The following is a 25,452-nucleotide window of genomic DNA, read 5'->3' as shown; positions in this document are numbered from 1 at the left end:
CCCCCCACCTGCCAAAATCATGAAGATCTGAGCCTTGAAGGACTTTGTTTCTGTCACTGTTTTTAAGGAATCTGATTATGCTGTGCTGTGATGTAGTTTTCTTCGTATTTATTCTGTTGGAGTTCATAGAGTTTCTTGGATCTGTGGGTTTCATGTTCATCAAATTTGCATTCAGCCATGGTTTCTTCAGAGATTTTTTTTCTGTCCATCCCATTCTCTTTGGATTCCAGGCACGTGTATGTCGGGCTGCTCAAGTCGTCCCACACTCACTAATGCTTAGGGGTTTTTGTTTTTGTTTTTGTTTTCTTTCTGTGTTTCATTTGGGTTACTTTCTGTTGTTACGTCTTGAAGTTCACTGATCTCTTCTGCAGTGTCTACTCCTCCCATCCATCCAGTGGATCTTTCGTCTCAGACATGTGTTTGTCGTCTCCATTAGCTTGATTTTCCGGATTTCTTCTTCACATGCTCATGCTCTCCTTCACCTCCTTTAACATACGAAGTATGTTTATTTCTATTTCTTTTTTTTAAATTTGTTTAATGTTTATTTTTCAGAGAGAGAGAGGCAGAGACAGAGGGAGACACAGAAACCAAAGCAGGCTCCAGGCTCTGAGCTGTCAGCACAGAGCCCGATGTGGGGCTCGAACTCACGAACCGTGAGATCATGACCTGAGCCGAAGTCAGACGCTCAACCCACTGAGCTGAGCCATCCAGGCGCCCCTGTTTATATCTTATTTCAATGGTCATCTCCTTGTGTCAGTTCTGAGTCTGTTCCTATTGATTATTTCTACTTTCTCTTCATTTTGGGTCTCTTTCCTCCTGTTTGCTTCTTCGCATACAGCTGGTGGGGGGCTGGATATTTTGGCATCCCTTTAAATATTTTTGAGCTTTGTCCTGGGTGCAGTTAGGTCATGTGGAAACAGTTTGACCCTTTGGAGTCTTGCTTTTGTAAGCTTTGGTGGGCAGAACGAGAGCAGCCCCAGTCTAGGATTGATTTGTCCCCTCACTAAGGCGATACATTTCATGCTCCGTGTATCGTGAGGCTGTCCACTCCGCTTAGGAGATTGGAACGTCTTCCCAGCCCTGTGACAGCTCTGGGGGTTGTTCTTTCCCTTCTCTTGGGTCCTTTGCTCACGTTCGTCTACTGATCAGTACTCAGCAGAAGACTCCAGGGGGGCCTCCTGTGCCTCTCCCCAGCTCCCTGTCTCTTCAGCTGTCTGTGCTCTGCCTCACAAACTCCAGCTCTTTGACCTCTTTGGCCTCCCTGAACTCTCAGCCCCGTTTCCTCCGTTTAGGGAGATCGCCGTCCTCTGCTCTCTTACCGCGCTGTGGCCTGGACCTTCATGATTTTGAAAGATGTTTTGACAGTTTCTGCTCTCTTGTGCTGTGTTTCTTGGCACGTGACCAGCAACCTTCTGGGGATACAATTAAGTTTTCATGGAGACATCTCAAGGCAGTGTTTAGAGATCAAATTTAAATTCAGATTCAGCCCTTTGTGGCACATGAAAGGGCAGTTTCGGGCGAACAGAAACCTTGCCTGTGTAAAGGCCTGTGCTCATGCGGGCTGTGGCTACTGCATCAACTATGCGTTCTGCTCAGAGCCTGGCAAGGTAATCAGCCAGCCGTGTGCTTCCTCTGTGCTGGGTCTTTCTTTCTTTCTTTCTTTCTTTCTTTCTTTCTTTCTTTCTATCCAAATTAGCATCTAGTGCAACAGTGATTTCAGGAGTAGATTCCTTAGTGCCCCTCCCCCATTTAACCCATCCCCCTCCCACACCCCCTCTGGTAACCCTCAGTTTGTTCTTCATATTTATGAGTCTCTTCTGTTTTGTCTGCCTCCCTGTTTTTATATTCTTTTTGTTTCCCTTCCCTTAGGTTCATCTGTTTTGTCTCTTAAAGTCGTCATATGAGTGAAGTCCTATGATTTTTGTCTTTCTCTGACTGACTAGTTTCACTTAGCATAATACCCTCCAGTTCCATCTACGGAGTTGCAAATGGCAAGATTTCATTCTTTTTGATTGCTGAGTATACTCCGTTGTATATATATATATACCACATTTTCTTTATCCATTCATCCCTCGATGGACATGTGGGGCTCTTTCCATACTTTGGCTATTGTTGATAGTGCTGCTATAAACATGGGGGTGCATGTGTCCCTTTGACACAGCACACCTGTATCCCGTGGATAAATACCTAGAAGTGCAATTGCTGGGTCGTAGGGTAGTTCTATTTTTAGTTTTTTGAGGAACCTCCATACTGTTTCCCAGAGTGGCTGCACCAGCTTGCATTGCCACCAACAATGCAAAAGAGATCCTCTTTCTCCGCATCCTTGCCAACATCTGTTGCCTGAGTTGTTCACGTTAGCCATTCTGACAGGTGTGAGGTGGTATCTTATCGTGGTTTTGATTTGTATTTCCCTGATGATGAGTGACGTTGAGTGTTTTTTCATGTGTTGCTTGGCCATCTAGATGTCTTCCTTGGAGAAGTGTCTATTTGTGTCTTTTGCCCATTTCTTCACTGGATTATTTGTTTTTTGGGTGTTGAGTTTGATAAGTTCTTTATAGATTTTGGATACTAACGCTTTATCTGATGTGTCATTTGCAAATATCTTCTCCTGTTCTGTCGGTTGCCTTTTAGTTTTGCTGATAGTTTCCTTCGTTGTGCAGAAGCTTTTTATTTTGATGGGATCCCAGTAGTTCATGTTTGCTTTTGTTTCCCTTGCCTCCGGAGACGTGTTGAGTAAGAAGTTGCTGCGGCCAAGATCAAAGAGGTTTTTGCCTGCTTTCTCCTCGAGGATTTTTTTTGATGGCTTCCTGTCTTACATTTAGGTTTTTCATCCATTTTGAGTTTATTTTTATGTCTGGTATAAGAAAGTGGCCCAGGTTCATTCTTCTGCATGTTGCTGTCCAGTTTTCCCATATGCTGGGTCTTTCTAAGTGCCGGAGTACAGCTCTTACGTGGCTGGCTACCCTTCCTCTGCCTCCTTTTGCCGTTGGCCCTCCACCCACTGGCCACTGACTTTTGAGGTTTCTTAAGGCTCCATTCCACGCCTCTTGTCTTTCTAGGTGAGCTCCTTCATGCTCAGGACTCTAGTTATTGCGTATATTCCGATGAGTCACAGATGGCTGTCTCCACGCCTGAACCGTGTGTTCAGATTCCTACTCCTCCCCTCTTGGGTGGCTGACACTTCAAATCCAATACATCCAGCGTGCCCACAACTCACCTTATAGTCCCAGAGTGTCCCCACTGTCTGCTCCTCTCCTTTTTTCCCCTGTACTTCGCTCAGGCCATTCCCACTCTTCGTTTAAATCTCAGCTCACTCTCCACTTTTTCAGGAAGACCTTGACGGCTCTAAAACGGTCAGCTCCTTATAATTCACTCTCTTGGTATCAGGTTCCTCGCCTTTACAGCATTTTTTTTTTTTTTTCTGTTGGAATTTGATTATCTCCCTCAGGCTCTCAGCTCTATTATTGCTTTGCCTTGCTTTGACTCATACGTTCCTGGCACTTAGCCAAGAGCCTGCTGCCTAGCCAGTCCTCAGGGTACAGTAATTATATGTTAAATGAACGAAGAATTACAGCATGGCCTGTTTCAGGATTCTTCAGTTACTGTAGCTCAGGTGTGGTAGAATCCTAGCAATATAAAGGGGCCCTAATGCCTGCTACTGTAAGAAATGCCTCTTTGCCTTACAAGTTTCCTATCCAATAACTTTCCAGGCTTTAATAAAGTGTAATCAAGCTTCGCCATCAAGGTCAACAAACTGCTGTACAAAACAAACACATTCAGACCCAGCACCATTGCAGTCTTTATTTTTATTTTTATTTTTATTTTTTTTAAGTTGATTTATTTTGAGAGAGAGCGAGCATGCACATGCAAGTGGGAGAGAGGCAGAGAGAGGGGGAGAGAGAGAGAGAGAGAGAGAGAGAATCCCAAATAGGCTTCACGCCAAGCCTGGAACTCAAGGTGGGGCTCGATCCCACGACCCTGGGGTCATGACCTGAGCTGAAATCAGCAGTCAGACGCTTGAACTACTGAGCGACGCAGGCACCCCTGCAGTCTTTATTTTTAGAAATTGATAACAGAGGAACGAGTGAGGTACCTGTCAAAGCATATTTAGAAGATGAATCCACTGTTGCTCATTCCCTGTGTTTTTTCCTCATGATTTATTTTAATATCTTTCTAGCACTCTGATCTACAAATTTGGAAGAACTGAAGAGCTGTGGACCTGAGAGCCCTTCTTAGATCAGATTTCCTTTGGTTCTGTTCTATTTGTAGATAAGTTTTTCTCTCTCAACATAATTTACACATTGCCAAATGGGATAGACTGTATATTACATATTACATGTTTTGTTTCTCTACACTTTTATGCTCTGAATTTTGAAATAGTTTTATGAAATTTCTGTCTTTTTTTTAAATCACTGAATAGATTGTTAATATGTACATAATATAAAACTATATAGCTGGGATGGTATCAGTTTTTTTTTTTTAATCCCTTAAGACTTAGACCTTGACCTAGTCACTGAGCCAGCATTGTATCGTCATGTCATCTTAGAGTTAACTGTTTTGTTTCAGTATCTTGAATTTCTGAAGACGTGCAGAAAATACAGCTCCATGTATCTGAAATAAGCACTGAACCGTTCAAAAGGGTATTTCAGCAAGTTGTAAGTTATTTTGGCTTAAAAATGAGATTTTTTTTTAAAGGAAAAATGTTTGTTCTTCTGTATTAAAGAAGTGGACTTTTATATGAAGATTTTTTAAATGCCTGAAGGACTAGTTTGAAATCCTCTTTCAAAAAACAATGCCTGTAACATGACTTTATCTGAGAAAGGATAATACATGATCAGACGAGCTCAGTGTCGTACGGCCGATGGGAAAAGGCCGTAAGGGAGCCCAGCGACATGCTTCTTGTAAAAACAGCTCCAATGATCTAATGGGGTTCTCTCTTGGCAGGCTGTTATTATCCGACATTACATAATTCAGCATCAAGCGTGACCCAACTGCAGTTTAAAAGCATGAACCATATCACAAAAACCGGAATCATTCGTCTCAAGATAAAGCACTTCTTCCCAAAGAGAATGATTACGACCTAGTGAAAAATTAGGCCTTTCCTCCACTTAGTTACCGACTGCAAGGGTCTCTTTGCGCTAGCTCTCAACTCTTCCTGCAAAATGTATCTTTAACCTCAAAGTCCACGTTCCAGTCGAAGCCTCCTTTTGCAGAGTTTGAAACGCTGCTTTTGCACCGCGGGTATTCCTCTGAGGGATGTCAAAGGGATAGCTGGGTCTTAATTGCTTTTTTGCTTTTCTTTGTTAATACAGGCTTTGTGTGGCACTTTTCTTCCTCCAGAGGGATTTTATAGCACCTTTTGTTGTAAGACAGAATAATAGTAACGGTATTAATATCAGCTCCTAACGTAAGCCTTATTTTGTTTAACCTCCCTCCTCTCTGAGAGGGCTGGCCTGTGCACAGAGTATGAAGCGGTTGTGGAATGCTGTGCCTTTGTCTAGATACCTTCTTGTTTAGTTATTTCCTCCCGTGTTGCTGTCTTTTCCTCCAAATGCCAGTAAACTTTGTCTTGCTTCCGACAAATTGTAAGACTATTTGTTTTCACCCTCTTGTAACTTGTAGCAATAAATACTACTTCTCACCCATTCCAATCTTGTTAAATCAGTTGGAGAAAACGAACCATAAAAATTGGCTTGTTCCTTTTCCGGTTATTCAAGTGGATCCAGTCAAAGAAGCCGTTTCTCTTTAGAACATAAAGAGAAATACGTGATACTCATTGTTTGTAACATGCTAGCGTGAAGGCTAACGAACAGCATGCTGGAAAATCACTGGAAAACAGTGGCAGTTTTCGTTATTTTTTTAACGTTGATTTATTTTTGAGAGAGAGAGTGCGAGCAGGGGAGGAGCAGAGAGAGAGGGAGACCCAGAATCCGAGGCAGGCTCCAGGCTCTGAGCTGTCAGCACAGAGCCCGACGTGGGGCTCGAACCCACACGCCGAGAGATCATGTACCTGAGCCGAAGCTGGACGCTCAACTGACTGAGCCACCTAGGCGCTCCTGTTTTCTTTATTCTTGATTCTGCCATGAAGTTGTTTTGTAGTTGTGAGCAAATCATTTAATTTTCCTCTATTTGTTTACTCACTTTAAAAAAAAGGGTGGGATGATAATGTTAGTATCCACTCTTACAGATATTGTGAGTTAGAAAAGGTAGAGTCCTTCAAAATCATTTAAAAATACACGCGACTCTCTTAGTACAAAGCTCTCCCTGGGGCTACCCGGGTGGCTCAGTGGGTTAAGTGTCTGACTCTTGATTTCAGCTCAGGTCATGATCTCATAGTTCGGTGAGATCCAGCCTGTGTTGGGCTGAGCGTGGGGCCTGCTTGGGATTCTCCCTTTACCCTTCCCGCGCCCATGCTCTCTCTCTTTTCTCTCTCTTTCTCCCAAACATAAAAAATAAAAAAACCTATCAAACAGGTTCAATGGCTGTTGAATCTGAATCTTTTTGGTGTTTGTGTATAGACCAGTGTTACCAGAACATTCTATCTTATTACACACTGTTTCTAAGATCCTTATATTCCTTTTGTTGTTGCCACTGATGAAAAAATAGAGGCTAAATTCTTCCATTATGTACATTTCGACATGTATCAACATAATGAAGTAGCAGGTTTGAAGACTGAAAGATTGATGTTATCAAGCCATGTAACATTGGCTGCTTGAGCAAGAACCCCACCCAGGGGTTTGACATGGATGCACTGAACTCAGGTTCTCAACATTTTTCCATGACGGAGGGGTTGTCAATCAGAACGCCCACTCAGGAGCATGTTTTTTCATCGTTCCATTTTAGATTCAATTCATGAAATACTGTCTTCTGCCAGTCTTACGAAGTTATCCCAATTTTTCCTGTTCTCTCTTGTCATCACACTCTCATTTGGATTCCGTTTAAAGCTTATTAAAGTTTGGGGCTACTTTCAGACCATCTCCAGTAACACCCTGTTAAATCCTAAGGGAGAAACATGCTAATTTTATTCTGCTCTAAACAGGTTATCACATTTTGTTGTTAGCAGCTGTGCAGTTTGGCACACTCTCTTCACTGTTGAAGTAGAAAGTACTTGAAGTAGAGATTATTTGAGTTACTTAAAAAAAAAAGTTTTAGTAATCTGTACGCCCAACACGGGGCTCAAACTCACAACCCCGAGATGAAGAGTCTCTACCAAGTGAGCCAGCCGAGCGCTCCCTTGAGCTACTTTGGTGATTGTTTTTCTCTTTTCTTTGGTTGAAAACAAAGGAAAGGCCTGAAGTGATTGATAGGCTCAGCGCTTTTTTGCAGAATCACCAAAGAAAATCAGGGTCTGCAATTTTATTTATTTATTTATTTTAATGCGTATTTTATTTTTTGAGCGAGAGGGAGGGAGAGAGAGAGAGAGAGAGCGCGCGCGAGAGAGCAGAGGAGGGGCAGAGAGGGAGACACAGAATCCGAAGCTGTCCAGCCTCGGAGGGTCCAGCCTCCGAGCTGTCAGCAGAGCCTGATGTGGGGCTCGAACCCTCGAACCATGAGATCGTGACCTGAGCCGAAGTCAGACGATTAACCAGCTGAGCCACCCAGGTGCCCCAGGGTCTGCAGTTTTAAACCTGGAGTAGATCTTCACCTAGGGGGAGTTGGGACGATTTTGGCTTTCGCGTCCCATTTTGCCATTTTCCTAAAAACAGTCTTTGTGATAGTTCAGTTTTATTAAAAATGAACTCCTTTATATTTTCTTTGATACCTGAAGACAGCCTTTACTTATTGTCCCTGCCCCTCAATTTCATGATGAACAGGCCCCAAATATTTTCTCCCACCCTTCTTTTCCCTCCCCACCCCCACCTTAAACTTACAAGTTTTTCAAATACAATTCTCATTATTCAAGGTAGGGGGGTCCTGTGAAGTCTCCCCAACACTGAATCAGCAAATCATTGCCCCCCCCCGCCCCCGCCCCGGGAAATCCAGGGTTAGGTTAGCCCCTGCCACATTTTGCTCAATAACATAATTTTGCTTGATGTGGGTCTCTGTTGAAAAACATTTAATATCATTGATTCATTAATCTTGAACTCAAAACTGCACTATCACTCATGCCCGAAGGAAGCTTCTCTCACCCTGGTGTTCTCTCCGTGAGGCCCATCCCAGCCTGCTCGTTCTCAGGAACACAAGACCACGCTTGTGCACCGCGTTTGGGGCCATTTTACACGGGGGGATCAGCCAAACCCTGGGGCGGGAGACACATGACACTAAGTAGACCTGACGCGCAGCCGGAGAGCTGAAACAACAAGAGAGGCAGAGTTCTCGGTGCATCTTGGCCCAGATGGTGCAGGTCAGACGACTCTTGCTGGCCGCTCCAAGCGTCTGTGCAAATGGCCTGCGAGTGCCCTCAGTGGGCGAGACAGACAAATCTGTGTTGTAGCAAGTAGTCCGACTCACAAATAGATGGACATCGACTGTGGCCGAAGGGCTCCTGTTGCCCTCATTTTCCTTTAACACGGTTTATTTTCCCTCCATCATCCCTCTCGTGGCCCATTTCTGCCCCCACTCCGTGCTCTGCCGCCGGCTTCCCGTGTTAGGGCCCTGTTTCTTTTTCTTTTTTTAAAAATTTATTTGTAATGTTACTTACTTTTGAGAGAGAGCATGAACAGGGCAGCGGCAGAGAGAGAAGGAGACACAGAATCTGAAGCAGGTTCCAGGCTCCAAGCTGACAGCACAGAGCCCAACTCCGGGCTTGAGCTTGTGAACCGTGAGATCGTGACCTGAGCCAAAGTCGGACGCTCAACTGACTGAGCCACCCAGGCGCCCCAGGGCCCTGTTTCTTAAGGTCAATTTTCTGCTCCACATGGATAGCAGAAGTGCACTGAGAATGCTGTTTCGGGTGTACTGTGAAACCAGCCTTACCCAAACAGATCACAGAGGACAGCCAGCCAGGCTGGTAGGTGGCCTGTTTAATAAGCAAGGAGAACTTGCTGCTTGGGCGGCAGCCAGATGAATGCATCCCTGCACCTGCCCCAACACCAAATCTTAAAAGTTGATCAAAAGGCCCCAAGCGGGGTCAGTCACATGTACCGCATAGGTGTTCTTAACACTCCATCACCATCTCAAGGTCGTGTCCTTGGAGCAGGCTCTGAGAGGGAAAGACCAGTGGAACCCACATTCCAAGGACAGGGGAGGGAGAGAGGAGCCTCCCAGAGCCCAGGGCCTGCTCTCCAGGGCAGAGATGCTCTCACATCTTTTCAGTGACTCACCTGCCCCTGCAAACGTTCTATGTGCCTCATGTTGTCCTTCATTCTCCGTTTGGAGGTAGGAACGTTTATCTGGAGGTGTTAAGTAACTTGCCTTCAGATTGGGGTCACCGCTCAAGCCCTTTCCTCCTGAGTTCGAGGCCCTGCTCTTCCCTCGGCCAGCATCCCCAACAACACTGGTCAAAGAAGCTCAGGAATCCTTGGGCTGAACTAGGTTAAAACATTTTATTTTCTGTAAAGCTTTTTAAAAACAATTTTTAATGTTTATTTTGAGAGAGGGCACGCGCATGTGAGCGGAAGGGGGCCAGAGAGAGCGAGAGAGAGCTCTGCACTGTCAGCACAGAGCCTGATGCTGGGCCTGAGCTCATGAACCATGAGATCATGACCTGAGTCGAAACCAGGAGTCGGACATTTACCCGACCGAGCCACCCAAGCTCAATACAGTTTTGTTTTGTTTTTTTTTTTTAAGTTTTATTTATTTAAGTAATCTCTACACCCATTGTGGGACCCAAACTCACAACCCTGAGATCAAGAGTTGCATGCTGTTCCGGCTGAGCCAGCCAGGTGGCGCCCCTCTGTAAAGTCTTTCCTTAAGAGCTGCTTGTAACATTTATTTATTTTTGAGAGGCAGAGAGACAGAGCTCGAGCAGGGGAAGGGCAGAGAGAGAGGGAGACACAGAACGACAAGCAGGCTCCAGGCTTTGAGCTGTCAGCACAGAGCCCGACGCGGGGCTCGAACCCACGGACTGTGAGATCATGACCTGAGCTGAAATCGGACACTTAGCCAACTGAGCCACCCAGGTGCCCCAAGAGCTTCTTATAAAATGTGCATTGTAGGTTTTTAGGAGGGAGGTCTCAATTCTATGGTGTTTTCCATACTTGAGACTTGCAAATTTGCCTCTTAGAAGACTTTGAGAAATAAAACTTGGGGAAACTGCTGCAATGGTGGCTTTAGGAGAAGAGACCGAACGCCGGAAATCAATGAAAGGAGAGGGAAGCTCAGGTGTGGATGTGGTGGCCTTGGGAAGAGCCTGTGGTCAGCCTGACATGGAGAATAACAATGGTGAGGATGGAGCTAGGAGGGAGAGTATTTCCAGTGGCTTTGTTACTAGAGATCTCTGGGTTTGGAGCTGGGGTTTAATAGTGCACGCCCTTATCTCTCCCAGATGGCTTTGCCTGAAGGTTGTTTCCTTACTCGTTCGGTGGCTTTTTAGCCTCTTGGCACTGGGTGGCGTGCCAGTAAGAGAACAACAGTCTGGAGTCCGCTGGTTTTTGTTTTGTTTCGAGCCTGCCCGTGCTTATTTTTTATCGCAGTTTTAACACGGCTTATGTCATTTTACACAGGGCTTTCAGATGATAATCCATGCCTCTTCCAGATATTTTAAATTTCGACAAGTAGGTGTGGCAGGACAGGGCAAGCCTTCCAGACCCTCATGGGTCACGCAGAGAGCACCAGTCCTGGATTTGGGAAGAGCGCCAAGAAGGGGTTCCGGATGATGTGACATGTATTTACCTCCATTCCGAGCGTTGCGAATTTAGAGATTAATTTATTGAACTCACTTCAGACTTACAGGCAAGTTATCGAGCAGCCAGCACTGACGGGAGCCCCCTCCCTAGCCACATGCTGCTGCAAGGGCCCAGGTCATGCCCTCCGGGGCCAGCCAGCTGTCTTCTGTCACCACAGCTGGCAGCGAGGAAGAAGGAGTCACTTTCACTGCATTCCCATCAGACAGCACTGGCTTCCTAAGGTCTGTGAGCAGCACTGAAAAGCAGGGTCTGACTGCATCCTGGGGAAATGCCTGGGCAGATTCTCACCCCCACCAGACAGCGTAGACAGTTTTAGACGTTCTCATCTGAAATACAGGCTTTGTGGCATACAGCAAATTGATTTGGGGAGGACCCTGGGGTACCTTGAAGAGATAGGTAGGTGTTTTCCAGTCGCTGAAAGTTTAGGGCAAAACTAGCAGGGCGCCTGGGTGGCTCGGTCACTGAGGCGTCCCACTCTTGATTTCTGCTCAGGTCATGATCTCACGGTTTGTGCGACTGAGCCCTGCGTTGGACTCCATGTGCTGACGGCACAGAGCCTGCTTGGGATTCTCCGTCTCTCCTTCTCTCTGTGCCCCTCCCCTGTTGATGGTCCCTCTCTGTCAAAATAAATAAATAAACATTAAAAAAAAAAAACCCACTATCAGTGGAAACAAGTGATTGCAAGTGAAATAAAGGCCATAAAGGCAGATGTGCCAAGAACCAGCTAGAACTGAGCTGTGCTCTGCCCTGGCGATTTCTGGTCGACAAGGCAGTAGCCATCTGTCCAGTGCATCCGCCCGTGTCCTGCAGATACAGAGAAAGTCTCTGCCCTCCCCTGCCTCCAACTCCTGCCCCACCCCCATGCCCTGTGGCTCCCCACCCCGTGGGCCTCAACACCATCCAGAATAACAAGGGCCTCCTAACAGCCATCTGCAGGGCTGAGCACTGTGGGACCCCCAGGGGGCGCTATTCACAGCGCAGGAACAGGAGATCTGTGGTTTACTTAGAAAATTCATGGCACTTGAAAGCAAAATGTCTCGAAAGCTGGGTGTCTAATTCACACAAAGGTACCCTATGGGCCACAGGTGGCCTTGATCCAACTAATCCATCATCTCTGGGAGCCCTGTTCTTGGTATAGGGCCCGTTCTCCATTGGTCTGCATACTCCTACCCTCTGCATCCAGCCTTCCCCGGTACATAGTGCATAACCTGCTTTACGGAATACATGCAAGAATTATATACCTCTCCTCCTATGAGCCCTGAATAAGATAATCTCAGTGTCAAAGGGGATCTTGCAGGGACTTGGTATATGCTTCTATAATGGGAATGGCTTGTTTTCTGCCCAACAAGCCCTTCGTTGTATAGATCAAGGGTCATCGAACCCTCTCAGGAAAGGGCTGAGCAGTAAATATTTTAGGCTTTGTAAGTATTCAGCCTCTGTTGCGACTACTCAGTTCGGCCATGTAGTGCACAAGTAGCCAGCGACGGTACATGAATGAAGGAACATCACTGGATTCCAATAAAAGTTTATTTATGGACACGGAAATTTAAATTTCATATACTTTTCATGTGTGATGAAATACGATTCTTTTGATTTTTTTCCAGCCATTTATTTTGAGAGAGAGAGAGAGAGAGAGAGCGAGCACGAGCAGGGGAGGGGCAGAGGGAGAGGGGGTTAGAGAGAATCCCAAACAGGACTCCTGAGGCGGGGCTCGATTCCACAGACTGTGAGATCATGACCTGAGCTGAAATCAAGTCAGACGCTTAACCGACTGAACCCCCCAGGCGCCCCCTCTCCAGCCGTTTGAAGATGTAGGGACTATTCTTAGCATACAGACCACACGGAGATGGGGGGGGCAGGGTGGGCTTGGTGCATGTCTGCCCTGTTAAAAATGATTTACGAGAACGCTTCTGACTCAAACGTTTTACGGTTATGTACTCAGCTTGACTAGACATTAAAGTGCCAAGTTAGTGTAAGTATTAATTCCACTGATGAGCCATTTATTTTACAAAGTAGAACCAGGTGTGGTTTTTTTTTTTTTTTTTTTTTGGAAGAGACACGAAAATGGAGAATCTTACTCCAATAACTCTCGTCCTTTCTCGCCAGCCCCATGCCTCCTCGCGACACTGAGTTAGGATGGAAAAGAGCAGCAGCACGTTTGGAGTTCTGGGGAAGCCAGTTTGGTGCCATCAGCATCCTGTCCCCTAGTATGCGATGGCGTCGGAGAGCCTGGCTCCAGAGAGGCACCCGGACGTAGTGCTGCCTCTGGGTTTGGGCTCTGAGTCCGTCACTAACATAAGCCGCTGTCTTCGACCAAGAAGGGCCTCTCTGGGCCTGAACCACAGCGAACTCCTGCTTCAGAACGCTCCACCGATTCTGCCCTGAGGCCAGTTCAGCCTTAGCGGAATCTGGTCCCCACAGCCAGCCTGCTGGCCCCTGACCAGCTGTCACTAACTCCCTTTTACACAGGGTGGCGTTTATGAACTTATTTTCCAGCGGAATTGATCTGTCCCCCTTTCTGCTGGGCTCGAACCCTGGCCTGCTTTCTGCTACGGCTTCCCCCACGGTCCAACAGAGAAAGCCCTCTATCAGAGCCCCTAAATGATCCCAGGTAGGTGTTCATAGTCTCCATCTTCTTACAGACCAGTCCCTAACAGGTAACGCGGATCTCTCCCAGGAGGACTTGAGTGGCGTGGGGCCCGTGGATGGATGTCCTTTTCTCTCCCGTCACTCGGGGCAGCAAAGGACACGGTGCTTTGGCCTGAGAGCCAATCCCTCCCCAGTGTCACAAGCCCCAAATGAGAGAGGGAAGGTGGTCCCATCAATTAGTGCTAGAAGCTTCATATTCCTACAGTCAGCGTCTCTTCTTCCCAGTGAGGTTGGGCCGCCAGGAGGGTTTCTGGGTAAGGCAGACGTTACGGCAACTTACCACTTTGTGTGTGTGTTGGGGGATGGGGTGTGAAGCTACACATCCATTTCCTAAGTGCGATGAGTCATATAAATGGACTTTTAATCCACATCCCTCGAACAAAAGAGCCCATCAATACACGGAAGACGCGCGTGCCCGGTGGGTATCACTGTCGTCCATTAGCGAATTCTCTTTACTACCTACAGGCCTTGGTCAATATACGACTCATCACGAGTGAAATGCTAATGTGGCTTCTGAAAGTGCCCTTTATACGCTCCTAAGGAATCATGTGACACATGTAGACAGTTCTCGCTGAGTGACATGAGGCCTCAGTAGCTCTACTGGGTATTAATTAAGAAAACAAAAGTTTAGATATAGTAATTTTTTTTGGCATGTTTATTTATTTTTGAGAGAGAGAGAGAGAGAGAGCACAAGTGGGGGAAGGGTGGAGAGAGAGGGAGACACAGAATCCGAAGCAACCTCCAGGCTCCGAGCTGTCAGCACTGAGCCTGACGCGGGGCTCGAACTCATGAGCCGTGAGATCATGACCTGAGCTGAAGTCAGACGCTCAACGGACCGAGCCACCCAGGCGCCCCTAGATATAGTAATTTTTTAAAAAGTTGAAACTTTGCAGAAAATAGGCCAAAATAAAGAAGGTGAAATGGAAAGCAGAAACTTCACTTTTACTTTGAAAAAGTTAAAGTCTTTTATTCCTAGCTTGGAAAAAAAAAAAAAGGCTTAAATTACCAGGAAAATATTTACAGGACTAATCACATTTTAAGGCAGGAGACTGGCTATGGTGAAGGGTCACTCGATGTCCCTCGTTGGGACAGCCTGGGACAGGTTACATGACCTGCCCCGGGGGCTGCAGCCCACCCGCCCGAGTCAAGGAGAGGACCCGGTGTCCTCGCTGCTGACGAACAAAACCTCAGAGGCATACCTGAGCCATTTTGCTAACAATTATGTGTCCTTTTAGTGTTTAAGAGAAATCTTAATTATTCTGGGCTATCTCTGTAGAATCATTCTAGAAACTCGTATGATTAGAAAACTCTAGAAAAAAAAAAAACAACTTGTCTCCCCGACGAGACCCATGGCATCTTCCCAGGCACCGGCGGCCTTGGCGGGACGGGAATATGGAGTGCTGGGCTCTGTGAAGTCGCGACGCGAACATCAGCTGCTTCGTCGGCTCAGAGCCCTCATCCCACAGGCTGCTGGACTGGACCAGGGCTTTGGTGCAAAGTACTCTGGAGAACATCTTCTTGCTCCTTCTCTGGAAACGAAACAACGGACACAGAGTCCCAGGCATCATCCTTTGGCGAGCTGTCCTTGTCCAGGGCCTCCAAGATAGGCTGAGCCGGGTCCTTTAAATACTTGAAAAGGTTGAAAACCAGCATTGTAATTAGTCAGTTTGAAACACCGGACTTTCGACTTCACATTTACTTGGCGCAGTCCTATCTACCCCAGGTAGGACTTCCTATTCTGAAACAGCTTCTAAAATGAGAGCACCCCTCACGCCATTGCTAACCCGAACGCGAATGTGTGGGCCCACCCTGGTCATGCCGTAGCTCGGGAAAGGCAAGCTCAGACTCGCTGCACTCAGTGCAGGCTTGGGGACGGTTCTCCCTGAAGTGTCTCTGGAATTTAACTTCCCGGCGAAGGAGGAGGTGGTGGGGAAAGGGGGGAAAATGCGCCAGTGTTTTTCCTCAGCCCCTGCCCCTGCCGGTCACTTCCAGCTCACAGCCAAGAAGCCAGGCGTGCCGCAGGACGGTCAGTGCGGCCTCCCGGGCAGGGGTGAGGCGGCGGGGGCCTCAAGGCACAGAGCTGTTTCATGGCGGCCCACTTGCCCCCCTCCCTCCCGCCTCTGTTCTAGGCTGAGCCTTGGCCTTACTGCTGAGCGACAGAGACACCGGAACATCCGTCAGCCGAGAGCTGACGAAGGGCGAGAGGAACGTCAACGCATCACGCGCACTTGTGAGACCCCCCCCCCCAAAATATAAGTGAAACCTGGCTCGTTCTTCTCGTGGAACGTCAGTGCCCTTTGACAGAGGTTTTTCACACTTTCCCAGGAAAGTAAACTGAAAGCCTCTCTGTTTGGGATCCACGCCCCAAAGGGACAACTTCACACGGGGTGGTGCTGTTTGCTCGGCTGCGAGAGACACACGAATGCAGGGAAGATTCTGAGGCCCACTGAGAGCTGTTATTTTGTGAAACTATTAACCAGGGGAAAATGCTGGGTGTGTGTGTGGGGGTGGGGGGGGTGGGTGTTATAACAACACTCAAGATGAGTTCTGCCCTCTTGACAAATCTTTAAGTGTATAATACGGTACTAATTACAGGCAGGATGACATACAGATCTCCAGAACTCACTTGCCTGACTGGAACTCTGCACACCGAACAGCGACTCCCTGTGCCCACCCCCTCCCCACCCCCAGCGCCTGGCAACCACCGTTCTATTCCAGCTTCTATGAGGTGGAGTATTCTAGATGCCTCAAGTAAGTGGAATCATGCAGCATCTGTATGGAGGGTCTAGTAGGGAACATAACATGTAGTTCGTACCATGTCTGTGTACTTTAAATACCTCGTGACAGATGAAGGCCAACAAGGCACTACAGCTCCTTCTAGAAGCCCTGCTGTTTCTCTACACACTTGGACCTTATCTGATACCTATTCCTTCTAGATGTGACACAGTAAGCTTCTGTTTCCAGTACCTTGACCCCAAGTTTCCTACGAAGAAACCTCCAGAAGCAAATATCTTTAAATAGTCTTCCATCAGCTTGCTTCTGCCCCTAAGCATGTCCCCCTAGTGTTCTTGGAGGGCTCGGCCCCCTTGCGGAGCCTCGGAGGTGGGGGTGGGTGGTCGGGCTGTGCATGAAATCGACCTCTCACGAGAACCAGTCCACTCTTCTTCCTCAGGCCTTTCAAAACACTAGTAACATCCAGTGAGCTCTTGGTGCGCAAAGTTCTGTCTGCACAGCCCCGGGTGCTTTTTCTCTAGACTCCTTCCAAGTGCGCACATCTGCCCCACAGCCTGTGCTCTCAATCCCTGTCTTCACTGCCTCTCTACCCTCTTCCAGGCCTCTTGGGGGCTTTCTCCAAAAGGCACAGGTCTGATGTGCTGCTACAGGCAACCCTTGGCCACGCTGGGCCAGACCACCTTTTCCACCAACCTCATGCCATTAAAAAAAAAAAAAAAATGGTTTTAAATTGTGGTAAAATACATGTAACATAGGATTTACATCTTAGCTATTTTTTTATGTATACAGCTCACTGGTATAAAATACATTCACCCTGTTGTACAACCCTCACCACTATGTCCAGGGCTTGTTTTTACTTTGCAAAACGAAACCTCTGCACCTGTTAAACACTAACTCCCCACTTTCCCCTCCCCACCCAGACCCTGGCCACGACCACTCTACTTTCAGTCTCCCTGAATTGGAGTCCTCTAAGTACCTCATGTTAAGTGGAATCAAACAGTGTTTGTCTTTTTTGTGACCGGTCTATTTCACCTAGCGTACCATCCTCGGGGTTCACCCACGTTGCAGCATGCGGCAGAATCGCCTTCCTTTTTACGGCTGCATAATATTCCATTGGATGGACATACCACATTTCGTTTATCTGTTCCTCCACCGACGGGAGCTTAGCTTGCCTCCCCCATTTGGCTGTGGTGAATAATGCCGGGAACATGGGCGTACAAATAACCCTGCGCCACTTTTAATTCAAATCTCTGTGCCCGTGGCTTTGTCCGCTGCTGACCTCTTAAGTGTTACCAGGGGGCCGTGGAGCGCCGACATGTCACCCACTGGATGCGTGCGCACGTACCTCTTCTATTTGTAACGGGATGCTCGGTGGAGAGTGAAACCAGTATTTCACCAGGCCTCTGTATTTCAGGACCAGGAAGAAACAGGCCCCCGCCAGCATCGACAGGAACAGAAAGAGTCCCACAGCAATCACGATGATTTGCTGGAGTTTTGTGGCGGCTGAAAAGATGACGCGGAAGTAAACAAGAGGCCCGTCCCACCCGTGGTACAAACGTCGGTAATTTCTCACCTGCCAACCGCTTAGAGAGAGGTCGTTTCCTGGTAAAACCGGGCCGACGCTGCCCCTCCCCCGCCCAGCCTCACATGCTTAGATGACTAGCCAGGAAAGGCAATCCTAAAATAAAGCAGCGTTAGCTGTCTGGTGCTGTTATTACGGTAGATCTCAGCATGAACCTGTGTTGCCTACACTTTCGGGTTCGCGTCTTGCCCCTTCTCTCCGGGTCTCCCCACCCCTACCACCCTTGACCCTTGGCCTAACAAGCCACCCCCGGTTTCACTCCTTGGGGAGGATTCTTTGCCCAGGTCAGAAAGGACCTAAGAAGGTGTGTTACCATCCATCGCTGTTTTGTAGCAAGATACGTTGCTTAAGTGTCCGGGTCTAGAGATGTTCCCTTTTTCACAAACCAGTTGCGCTTTGACTTGTAAACAGTATTCTCTTAAGGGTTTCAAATCATTCAACACGATGGTGGTGCTCCTGAAGGGGCCTTTAACCTGTGTCAAAAACACCAAGAAGCACGTATGTAAATGACCCAAACAGTTGCAGCGGGAGCACGTCTAGCTTTTCCAATGTTCCCCCAAATTCACAGCGAACACAATAACCAAAGAATAAAGAGTTCCTGTTTTGTTTTGTTAATTTTTTTTAAGATTTTGAGAGAGAGCATGCGCAGGGGAGGGGCAGAGAGAGAGAGAGAGAGAGAGAATCCCAAGCAGGCTCCGCACGGTCAGTGCACAGCCCAGTGCAGGGCTTGAGCTCATGAACCTTGAGATCACGACCTGAGCCAAAACTACGAGTCTGATGCTTAACTGACGGAGCCACCCAGGCGCCCCAAGAGATTCTGTTTTTAAAGAGTCACTGGCTTGCAGGCGACAAATTTTACATGTGAAAGCTGGTGAGCTGTGTGAAGGAAGATGCCGGTGGCTTCAGAGCTGTGTTTCTGGCTCTCAGGCCTCGGAGGGGGCCCACTATAACAACGCAGGGTCGGCCACTGGAATTTAGCAAATCCCAATTTCTGGGATGAAATGTTCTCCTTTAAAACTGCTTAAATGGGGGGGGGGTACCTGGGTGGCTCCATCAGGTGAGCTTCTGATCGACTTCGGCTCAGGTCATGATTTCAGGGTCATAGGATCGAGCCCCAAGTTGGGCTCTGCACGGGGTATACAGCCTGCTTTCTCCCTCTCTCTCTGCCCACCACCTTTCTCTCTTTCTCTTTAAAATAGAATAGAATAGAATAGAATAGAATAGAATAGAATAGAATAGAATGAAATAAAATAAAATAGAATAAAATAAAATAAAATTGCTTAAATGCCCAGTGTGTTTACTCATGTAATCAGGAACCGGCGGGATCCCAGATTCTTGAGGATTCTGTCTCCTCCCCACATCCCTGCTACTGCCTTCCTCGGGCCTCGCTAACTCCCCACCTGGGTCCCTCTAGTCAGTGGCTTCTCACTCTCCTCCTGGACAAAGTTGACATTGTTCCACAGGGAAACAAGGAAAAGATATATAATGGCAATATAGGATTTCTTTTTTTTTTTTTTTTAATTTTTTTGTTTATTTATTTTTGAGAGAGAGACAGAGTGTGAGCCGGGGAGGGGCAGAGAGAGAGAGAGAGAGACACACAGAATCTGAAGAAGGCTCCAGGCTCTGAGCTGTCAGCACAGAGCCAGATGCGGGGCTTGAACTCACGAGCTGTGCGATCATGACCTGAGCTGAAGTCAGACGCTCAACCGACTGAGCCACCCAGGCTCCCCAAGGATTTCTTATAAGGGACTGCTTTCCTACTTTGAGATATAGTAGAAAACGCTATAGCCATTTGAAATGGTGGTATTACACACGTTCAGTGCCATGTAGATGAGGCCTGCTATAGTACTGACTAAAGAAAGGCAATTATTCAATAGTATATAGAAAATCTTATTTTGAAAAATATAAAGTCATCACATCACTTATGAATTGTAGGATCATAGATGATTTTTTTTTCTTCTGTTTAATGGTGATAGACTGCCAGGGCAGAGGAGAAAAATTTTCACTCATGATATGACATAGGGCAATTTTAAGGACGAACTTCTTTTTGGGATTATTTCAGCTGCCAGTTGGCATTTCTAAAATTTAGAATCACAGACGACAGAGACCGAGACTGCTGTGCTTGGGAGGCCTGCTTGCAAGGGTAACTAACTATCTCTGGCATCTGGGAACTTGGAATCTGGGAGTGTCCCCGCCATTCGCTAACATTAGCAGCTTATCGTACCTACAATGTTTTTTATGCTGACCACCTGCTCTCCTTCTAGGAGTCTGTAATTTTGATATGTGCTAGGGAGAAGAGGCCCATATAGCCAATAAAAGCCCTGGGCACTGAGTCTCTGATAAGATTCTCTACTAGACTGCATTACACATGTTGCCATAGCTTGTCATTGGAGTAATTGTGTCCTGGGTGGGTCTTTCGGGAGGGGATTCTTGGAAGCTTATGTCTGGAATCCCCTGGACTTTGGCCCATGTACCTCTCCCTTTTGCTGACATTGCTTTGTGTCCTGTTGTAATATGCCATAGCCATGAATACAACTATATGCCAAGTCCCATGGGTCCTTCAAGCAAATCTAGGTGCTGGTCAGAATTATTTGAACCCTAGAATCTTTTGTTCACAGAAGGTCAAAGTATAGCTGCTCCAGTTGATAAGGGAACAGAGAAATCCCTTCTGGAATCTTCCAGGCCTTCTGTATTCCATTTGACCAGACTTTGACCTCTGATTTGGGGAGATGATTATTTCCTCTTCTCCCACATGGTAAGAGTCTACTCCTCAGTGGGTTTTGCCTTCCTCCATGTTTCTAGACTCCCCATAAAGAAATGAGGAGAAAGCAATAATTTGTAAACTATGTCAGATAATAACTGCAGAGCATGGGCCCTGGGGCCAGAACGTTTCTGCACTGATGTGCTAGCTATCAGCTGCTGACCTTGAGCGAGTTACTTAACCAACTTGGTTTCCTTCTCTGACACGGCTTGGTACGAAGATTAAATGAGATGATGTAGCTAAAATGTCTGGCCCAGTGCCCAACACAAAGAAAGCCCTTGATAAACACAAGCTCTTATCATAAAACACTATAATTGAGGCGCCCGGGTGGCTCAGTCGGTTGAGCGTCCAGCCTCGGCTCAGGTCATGATCTCACGGTTTGTGGGTTCGAGCCCCACGTCGGGCTCTGTGCCGACAGCCCCGAGCCTGGAGCCTGCTTCGGATTCTGCGCCTCCTTCTCTCTCTGTCCCTCCCCCATTCGTGCGTGCTCTCTCTCTCTCTCTCTCAAAATTACATTTTAAAAATAAATAAGTAAAACACTATAATTGTTTCACAATATGTAAGTCATTATGCTGCTTAAACTTACACAGTTATGGGTGTCAATTATACCCCAATAAAACTGGAAAACAAAGCAAAGTGATAATGCTGAATTTAGGAAACCATGAAGTCTATGCAGATAATAAAACCTCATGATGTGCAGCTTGGATAGCCAGGCACTGCCGATGAGCTAAGGCCATCGTGTTTCTTCATACCATGGAGGGCTGACCAGGCTGTGCTGGTCCGACCCACCTTTGTCAGGCGCACTGCCTGCCACGGCCCCTCCTCACATGGCCTGCATTTCTGACAGACCCTGGCAACTTGCATGTCTCCAGACCCCAAGCCTTCTCACACCCTCCATCGTTCTCCCTAGAACTCTCCCTCTCCTCCCAGAAGACTTTTCACCTGGTCACATATGTCGTCTTTGCAAATCATTCAAACCGGAGGACTTTATATGACCTTGCAGACTGCAGTGAATTCCTTGTCGGAGAAACAGGCCCTCTAGAACCTTCTCTGAGCTTTACGGTGCCACAAAGCACCGTGAGCGCCCCAGACAACAGGAACAGCATGCTGTCAGGAAGAGAGGGGCCCTTCAGATCCACCTGGTAGAAGGGAAGCCTCGCACAGGTGGCAGAAGCCACGCGTCTAGAGGAGAAGGATTAAAGCCGGTTCAGGGCTCAGACTCGAAGGCAATGCTGGGACGCTCTGCCCCCCCTGTCCATTTATTATTATTATTTTTTATTACAGAGAGGGAGAGAGCGTGCGTGAGCAGGGGCGAGGGGCAGAGTGAAAGAGAGAGAGAATTTCAAGCAGGCTCCACGCTCCAACGCAGGTCTCGAGCCCACGGCCCCGGGATCACGACCTGAGCCGAAATCAAGAGACGCTCAAACGACTGAGCCACCCAGGCGCCCCCCTCCCCATCCATTTTAAAGTCTACTTTCTTTCGCTGTATCAGGAAGTCCAAAGGAAAGAAAATGAAAAACAAGGTAGGAAAATGCTCTTGCCTGTTGGATTCCTGCCTTTTCCCAGTAATGGACATAATACAAAAAAGTGGCCGAGAAGGCACGGACGTCAAAGGGAGAGGAGAGCCTGATGATAAGGGAGCCTTCTCCTGGCGTCACCCAAATGTTTTCGGGAGGCCCGACGGTAACTGAAATAGAATGACAGACAGAGGCAAAAAAATATACGTAAACATATACACATACACGCATATATATGTATGTTTTATAAATCACACGATGTATGATTCTAGGGGCGCCTGGGTGGCTCAGTCAGTTGAGCCTCCGACTTTGGCTCAGGTAATGATCTCACGGTTGACATGTTCGAGTCCCGAGTCTGGCTCTGTGCTGGCAGCTCGGAGCCTGGAGCCTGCTTCGGGTTCTGTGTTTCCCTCTCTCTCTCTGCCCCTCCCCTGCTTGTGCTCTGTGTCTCTCTCGTCTCAAAAATAAAGAAACATTAAAAAAAATTAAAAATACATAATTGTATATATATATATATATATATATATATATATATATATATATATATATAGTGTGTAAACACACACATACGTGTATTTATAAATGCAATGAGATCGCATCCAGGCACATAAGACTACCAGAGACTGCTCTGGGCTTTACTTGGATGGCTACAGGGTAGGAAGCCCAGCAGGGCCACAGGGTAGCACCAGGGGCTTCCTGTTTTCAGTGGAGGGAGGGGTCCTTTGCAGCCATCTACCTGGAGGCCCAGAGCCAGTGCCCTTGGTCCCCCCAAGGACACAGCTTCCGTGCAAAGAGAGACCCACGACAGGCAAGTACAGGAACCTCCTGGGTTAAGCCCCAAGAGCCAGTATCTCTTACGGTAGCTCTGCAGGGAGAGTTTCCAGAGTCCCCACAAGGGACACGCACAGTTACAAAAATCGCTGTACTCGGCCCTGAACATGGCTTCCTAAGAGGTATTTGGGACGGTCCCCAGGGAGATGCAGTTTATCAGTCAGGGCTCATGTTGACATAGGTGATGCCAAGGAACACGGCCGACATGCCAGCTTTCTCCACTTTCCAGAGAAGCCTCTGGAAGGTTACCCAAAGGTCAAATTTTCACACAGAGGAGGAAGGGGTTTTGTTAGTCCTTATCTACTACCTATATATACTTCGTATACGTACTTAATACACATTTTTACAGTTTCTTTACAAATGAACAAGAGTGCCATTTCCAAACCTTTGAATGCAGGTCCCTTCGCTTATTGTAACACTATGTTCAAATACAGTTAACAGGGAGGGGCGCCTGGGTGGCTCAGTGGGTTGAGCGTCTGACTTCGGCTCAGGACATGATCTCGCAGTTTGTGAGTTCGAGCCCCGTGTGGGGCTCTGTGCCGACAGCTCAGAGCCTGGAGCCTCTTCTGATTCCGTGTCTCCCTCTGTCTCTGCCCCTCCCCTGCTCACACTCTCTCAAAAATAAATAAATGTTAAAAAACATTTAAAAGATATATAGTAACAGGGAACTAGTGTAGCAGAGAATATACCACAGTAAGTCTACTTGTTACAGCTTTGCTTATAGTTCCCAGGACCCCAGGACTATGACTCACCAAGCGCTATGCATTAAAAGTTACATTTATCAAGTAGGCACTTAAAGCATGTAATTAACTCAGATCAAAGTAGAAGTTGGGCTGCATGAGTTCTTTTTTTTTAGTTTTTTTTTTTTTAATGTTTATTCATTTTTGAGAGACAGAGAGAGACAGAGCACGAGTAGGGGAGGAGCAGAGAGAGAGGGAGACACAGAATCCGAAGCAGTCTCCAGGCTCCGAGTGGTCAGCACAGAGCCTGATGTGGGGCTCGAACTCATGGACTGTGCGATCATGACCTGAGCTGAAGTCGGAGGCTTAACCGATGGAGCCACCCAGGCACCCCAAGGCCGCATGAGTTCTTAAGAGGCCTACTTCCACATACACCGTTTACACCTGCAGACGATCGTATCACTGTGTGCAGTACCGTGCTCATCACAGTGGGGGAGGATTTCTCTTATGCTTCTATGCTCTTCCCTGGGCTCTCCCAGGTTGGTGAGGCTTAGGCATCTGGTTTAGCTGCCCTTCTCTGTGCAAAAGTAACTGGTCCCTGCAGGGTTTGCACCCACGCCCTCTGATCTCATTTGTTCTGGTGGAGGAACAAGGTCCACACAGAGATGGGGGTGGGGGGGAGGGGCGGAGAGGTGGAGGGAGGGGGCGCGAGCCCGGCCCACGGCCAGCGGGAACAATGTCAGTGGATTGGCTACGAGTGGCAGAAAGCGCTTGTTAAACCTGCTCCCAGACACTGGCATTTACTCTGTCAAGCTTCCCTTTCGCAGCCAAGCGGCTGGAGCACGAGAGGCACTGACCTGCAGGCCCTGGCCGCCTGCTGCACGCCTCTCACCTCGGTGGGGCATATTCTCTAGACTCTTCTGTGACTCACACATGGGAAGTGGGCATGGAAGCAAGGGCGCCAGTCGCGACCAGTCACTTAATCCGCTGGAAGGTCAGCGCTGAGAGACGTACCCTTCTGAGAGTCCTGGGTCTGGAATCTGGCACCAACCTGAGACACCTGTCTCTTGAGGGGGACACAATCTGCCTTCTCTCGGCACATGGAAGGAAGTCTGTTATCCGTGGGTAACTGTGGATACAACTTCCATGCACTAAGTTCTGACTGTAAACCAGGCCACGTGGACTTCACATGTGTCCCCACAGATCCGTGTGGCCAAGCACAGAAGGCGGTTCCCAGAGGGGGAAACGGAAGCCTGGGGGTGACTGTCCTCACCCAGAGTCGCAGCGACTAAGCGGTAGAGCCGCGATCTGAACCTAGGTCTGCGTGATGCTACAGCCTGCCCCCTGCAGCCAGCTCCTCTTCCCCCGCCAAACGCTTGGGAAAGCATCTTCCTGTTGGTTCTCTATCCCCAGAGCATGAGTGCTGGACACAGCGATGGGGCCCCGAGGACCCAACTGCCTTGGTCTTTATAAGCGACAGGCAGAGGATGACAACCCAGCTGGTAATCACCTGGGGGCACTGCTCCCCAGCTCAGGCTCGAAGGACAGAGAGCAGAGATGCACCAAAGACTTTCAGGATGGGGCTTGCTTCTAGTCCCATTCCTCTCCTGGGTGTGCCCAGTAACCACCACTTTCCCTCCCTCCCTCCCTCCCTTTCCTTCCTTTTCCCCTTTCCTGTCCTTTCTTTTCCTTTCCTCTCCTCTCCTTTCTTTTTTTCCTTTCCTTTCCTTTCCTTTCCTTTCCTTTCCTTTCCTTTCCTTTCCTTTCCTTTCCTTTCCTTCCTTCTTTTCAATTAATTCCCACTTAGGTGACATTTCACAGCTCAGATGTGTGCTGGTTCTCTATTCAAGGACAAATAACTTGTCCACAGTAGACGATCAGCTGGCAGGGATCACACTGTCTTCTTTTTCCG

The 25,452-nt window shown here is 47.7% G+C and overlaps 2 protein-coding genes and 3 long non-coding RNA genes across 9 annotated transcripts in view; 3 read left to right on the top strand and 2 right to left on the bottom strand.

Moving 5' to 3' along the window:
- TMEM50B (transmembrane protein 50B) overlaps nt 1-5,645 on the top strand; it is a 34,765-nt gene extending 29,120 nt beyond the window's left edge. For all 5 annotated transcript variants that reach the window (XM_025914181.2, XM_025914182.2, XM_025914184.2 and 2 more), the window contains one exon: nt 4,178-5,645. In XM_025914181.2, the coding sequence (XP_025769966.1) occupies nt 4,178-4,223 (46 nt within the window). In that variant the 3' untranslated portion in view covers nt 4,224-5,645. The remainder of the gene's footprint in view (nt 1-4,177) is intronic.
- On the bottom strand, nt 5,243-5,993 carry LOC147577598 (uncharacterized). The gene is made up of 2 exons (XR_015240427.1): nt 5,564-5,993; nt 5,243-5,524 (listed from the first exon to the last, which is right to left on the bottom strand). It is a non-coding gene; the product is annotated as an uncharacterized LOC147577598 (long non-coding RNA).
- Nucleotides 5,994-9,963: 3,970 nt separating this feature from the next.
- On the top strand, nt 9,964-14,786 carry LOC147577597 (uncharacterized). Its single transcript, XR_015240426.1, has 2 exons — nt 9,964-11,008; nt 12,894-14,786. It is a non-coding gene; the product is annotated as an uncharacterized LOC147577597 (long non-coding RNA).
- Nucleotides 14,377-25,452, bottom strand: part of IFNGR2 (interferon gamma receptor 2) — a 28,304-nt gene continuing 17,228 nt past the window's right edge. Inside the window, exons 4-7 of the mRNA XM_086675880.1 lie at nt 22,054-22,199; nt 18,065-18,224; nt 17,515-17,672; nt 14,377-15,065 (exon numbers count right to left, since the gene is read on the bottom strand). Of these exons, the coding sequence (XP_086532006.1) occupies nt 14,892-15,065; nt 17,515-17,672; nt 18,065-18,224; nt 22,054-22,199 (638 nt within the window). The 3' untranslated portion in view covers nt 14,377-14,891. The remainder of the gene's footprint in view (nt 15,066-17,514; nt 17,673-18,064; nt 18,225-22,053; nt 22,200-25,452) is intronic.
- On the top strand, nt 15,953-17,905 carry LOC147577596 (uncharacterized). The gene is made up of 2 exons (XR_015240425.1): nt 15,953-16,382; nt 17,584-17,905. It is a non-coding gene; the product is annotated as an uncharacterized LOC147577596 (long non-coding RNA).

The sequence above is a fragment of the Puma concolor genome, chromosome C2 (assembly GCF_028749965.1).
Source record: "Puma concolor isolate L17-30 chromosome C2, mPumCon1.1.hap2, whole genome shotgun sequence".
NCBI lineage: Eukaryota > Metazoa > Chordata > Mammalia > Carnivora > Felidae > Puma > Puma concolor.
This window is presented reverse-complemented; position numbering and strand designations above follow the sequence as displayed.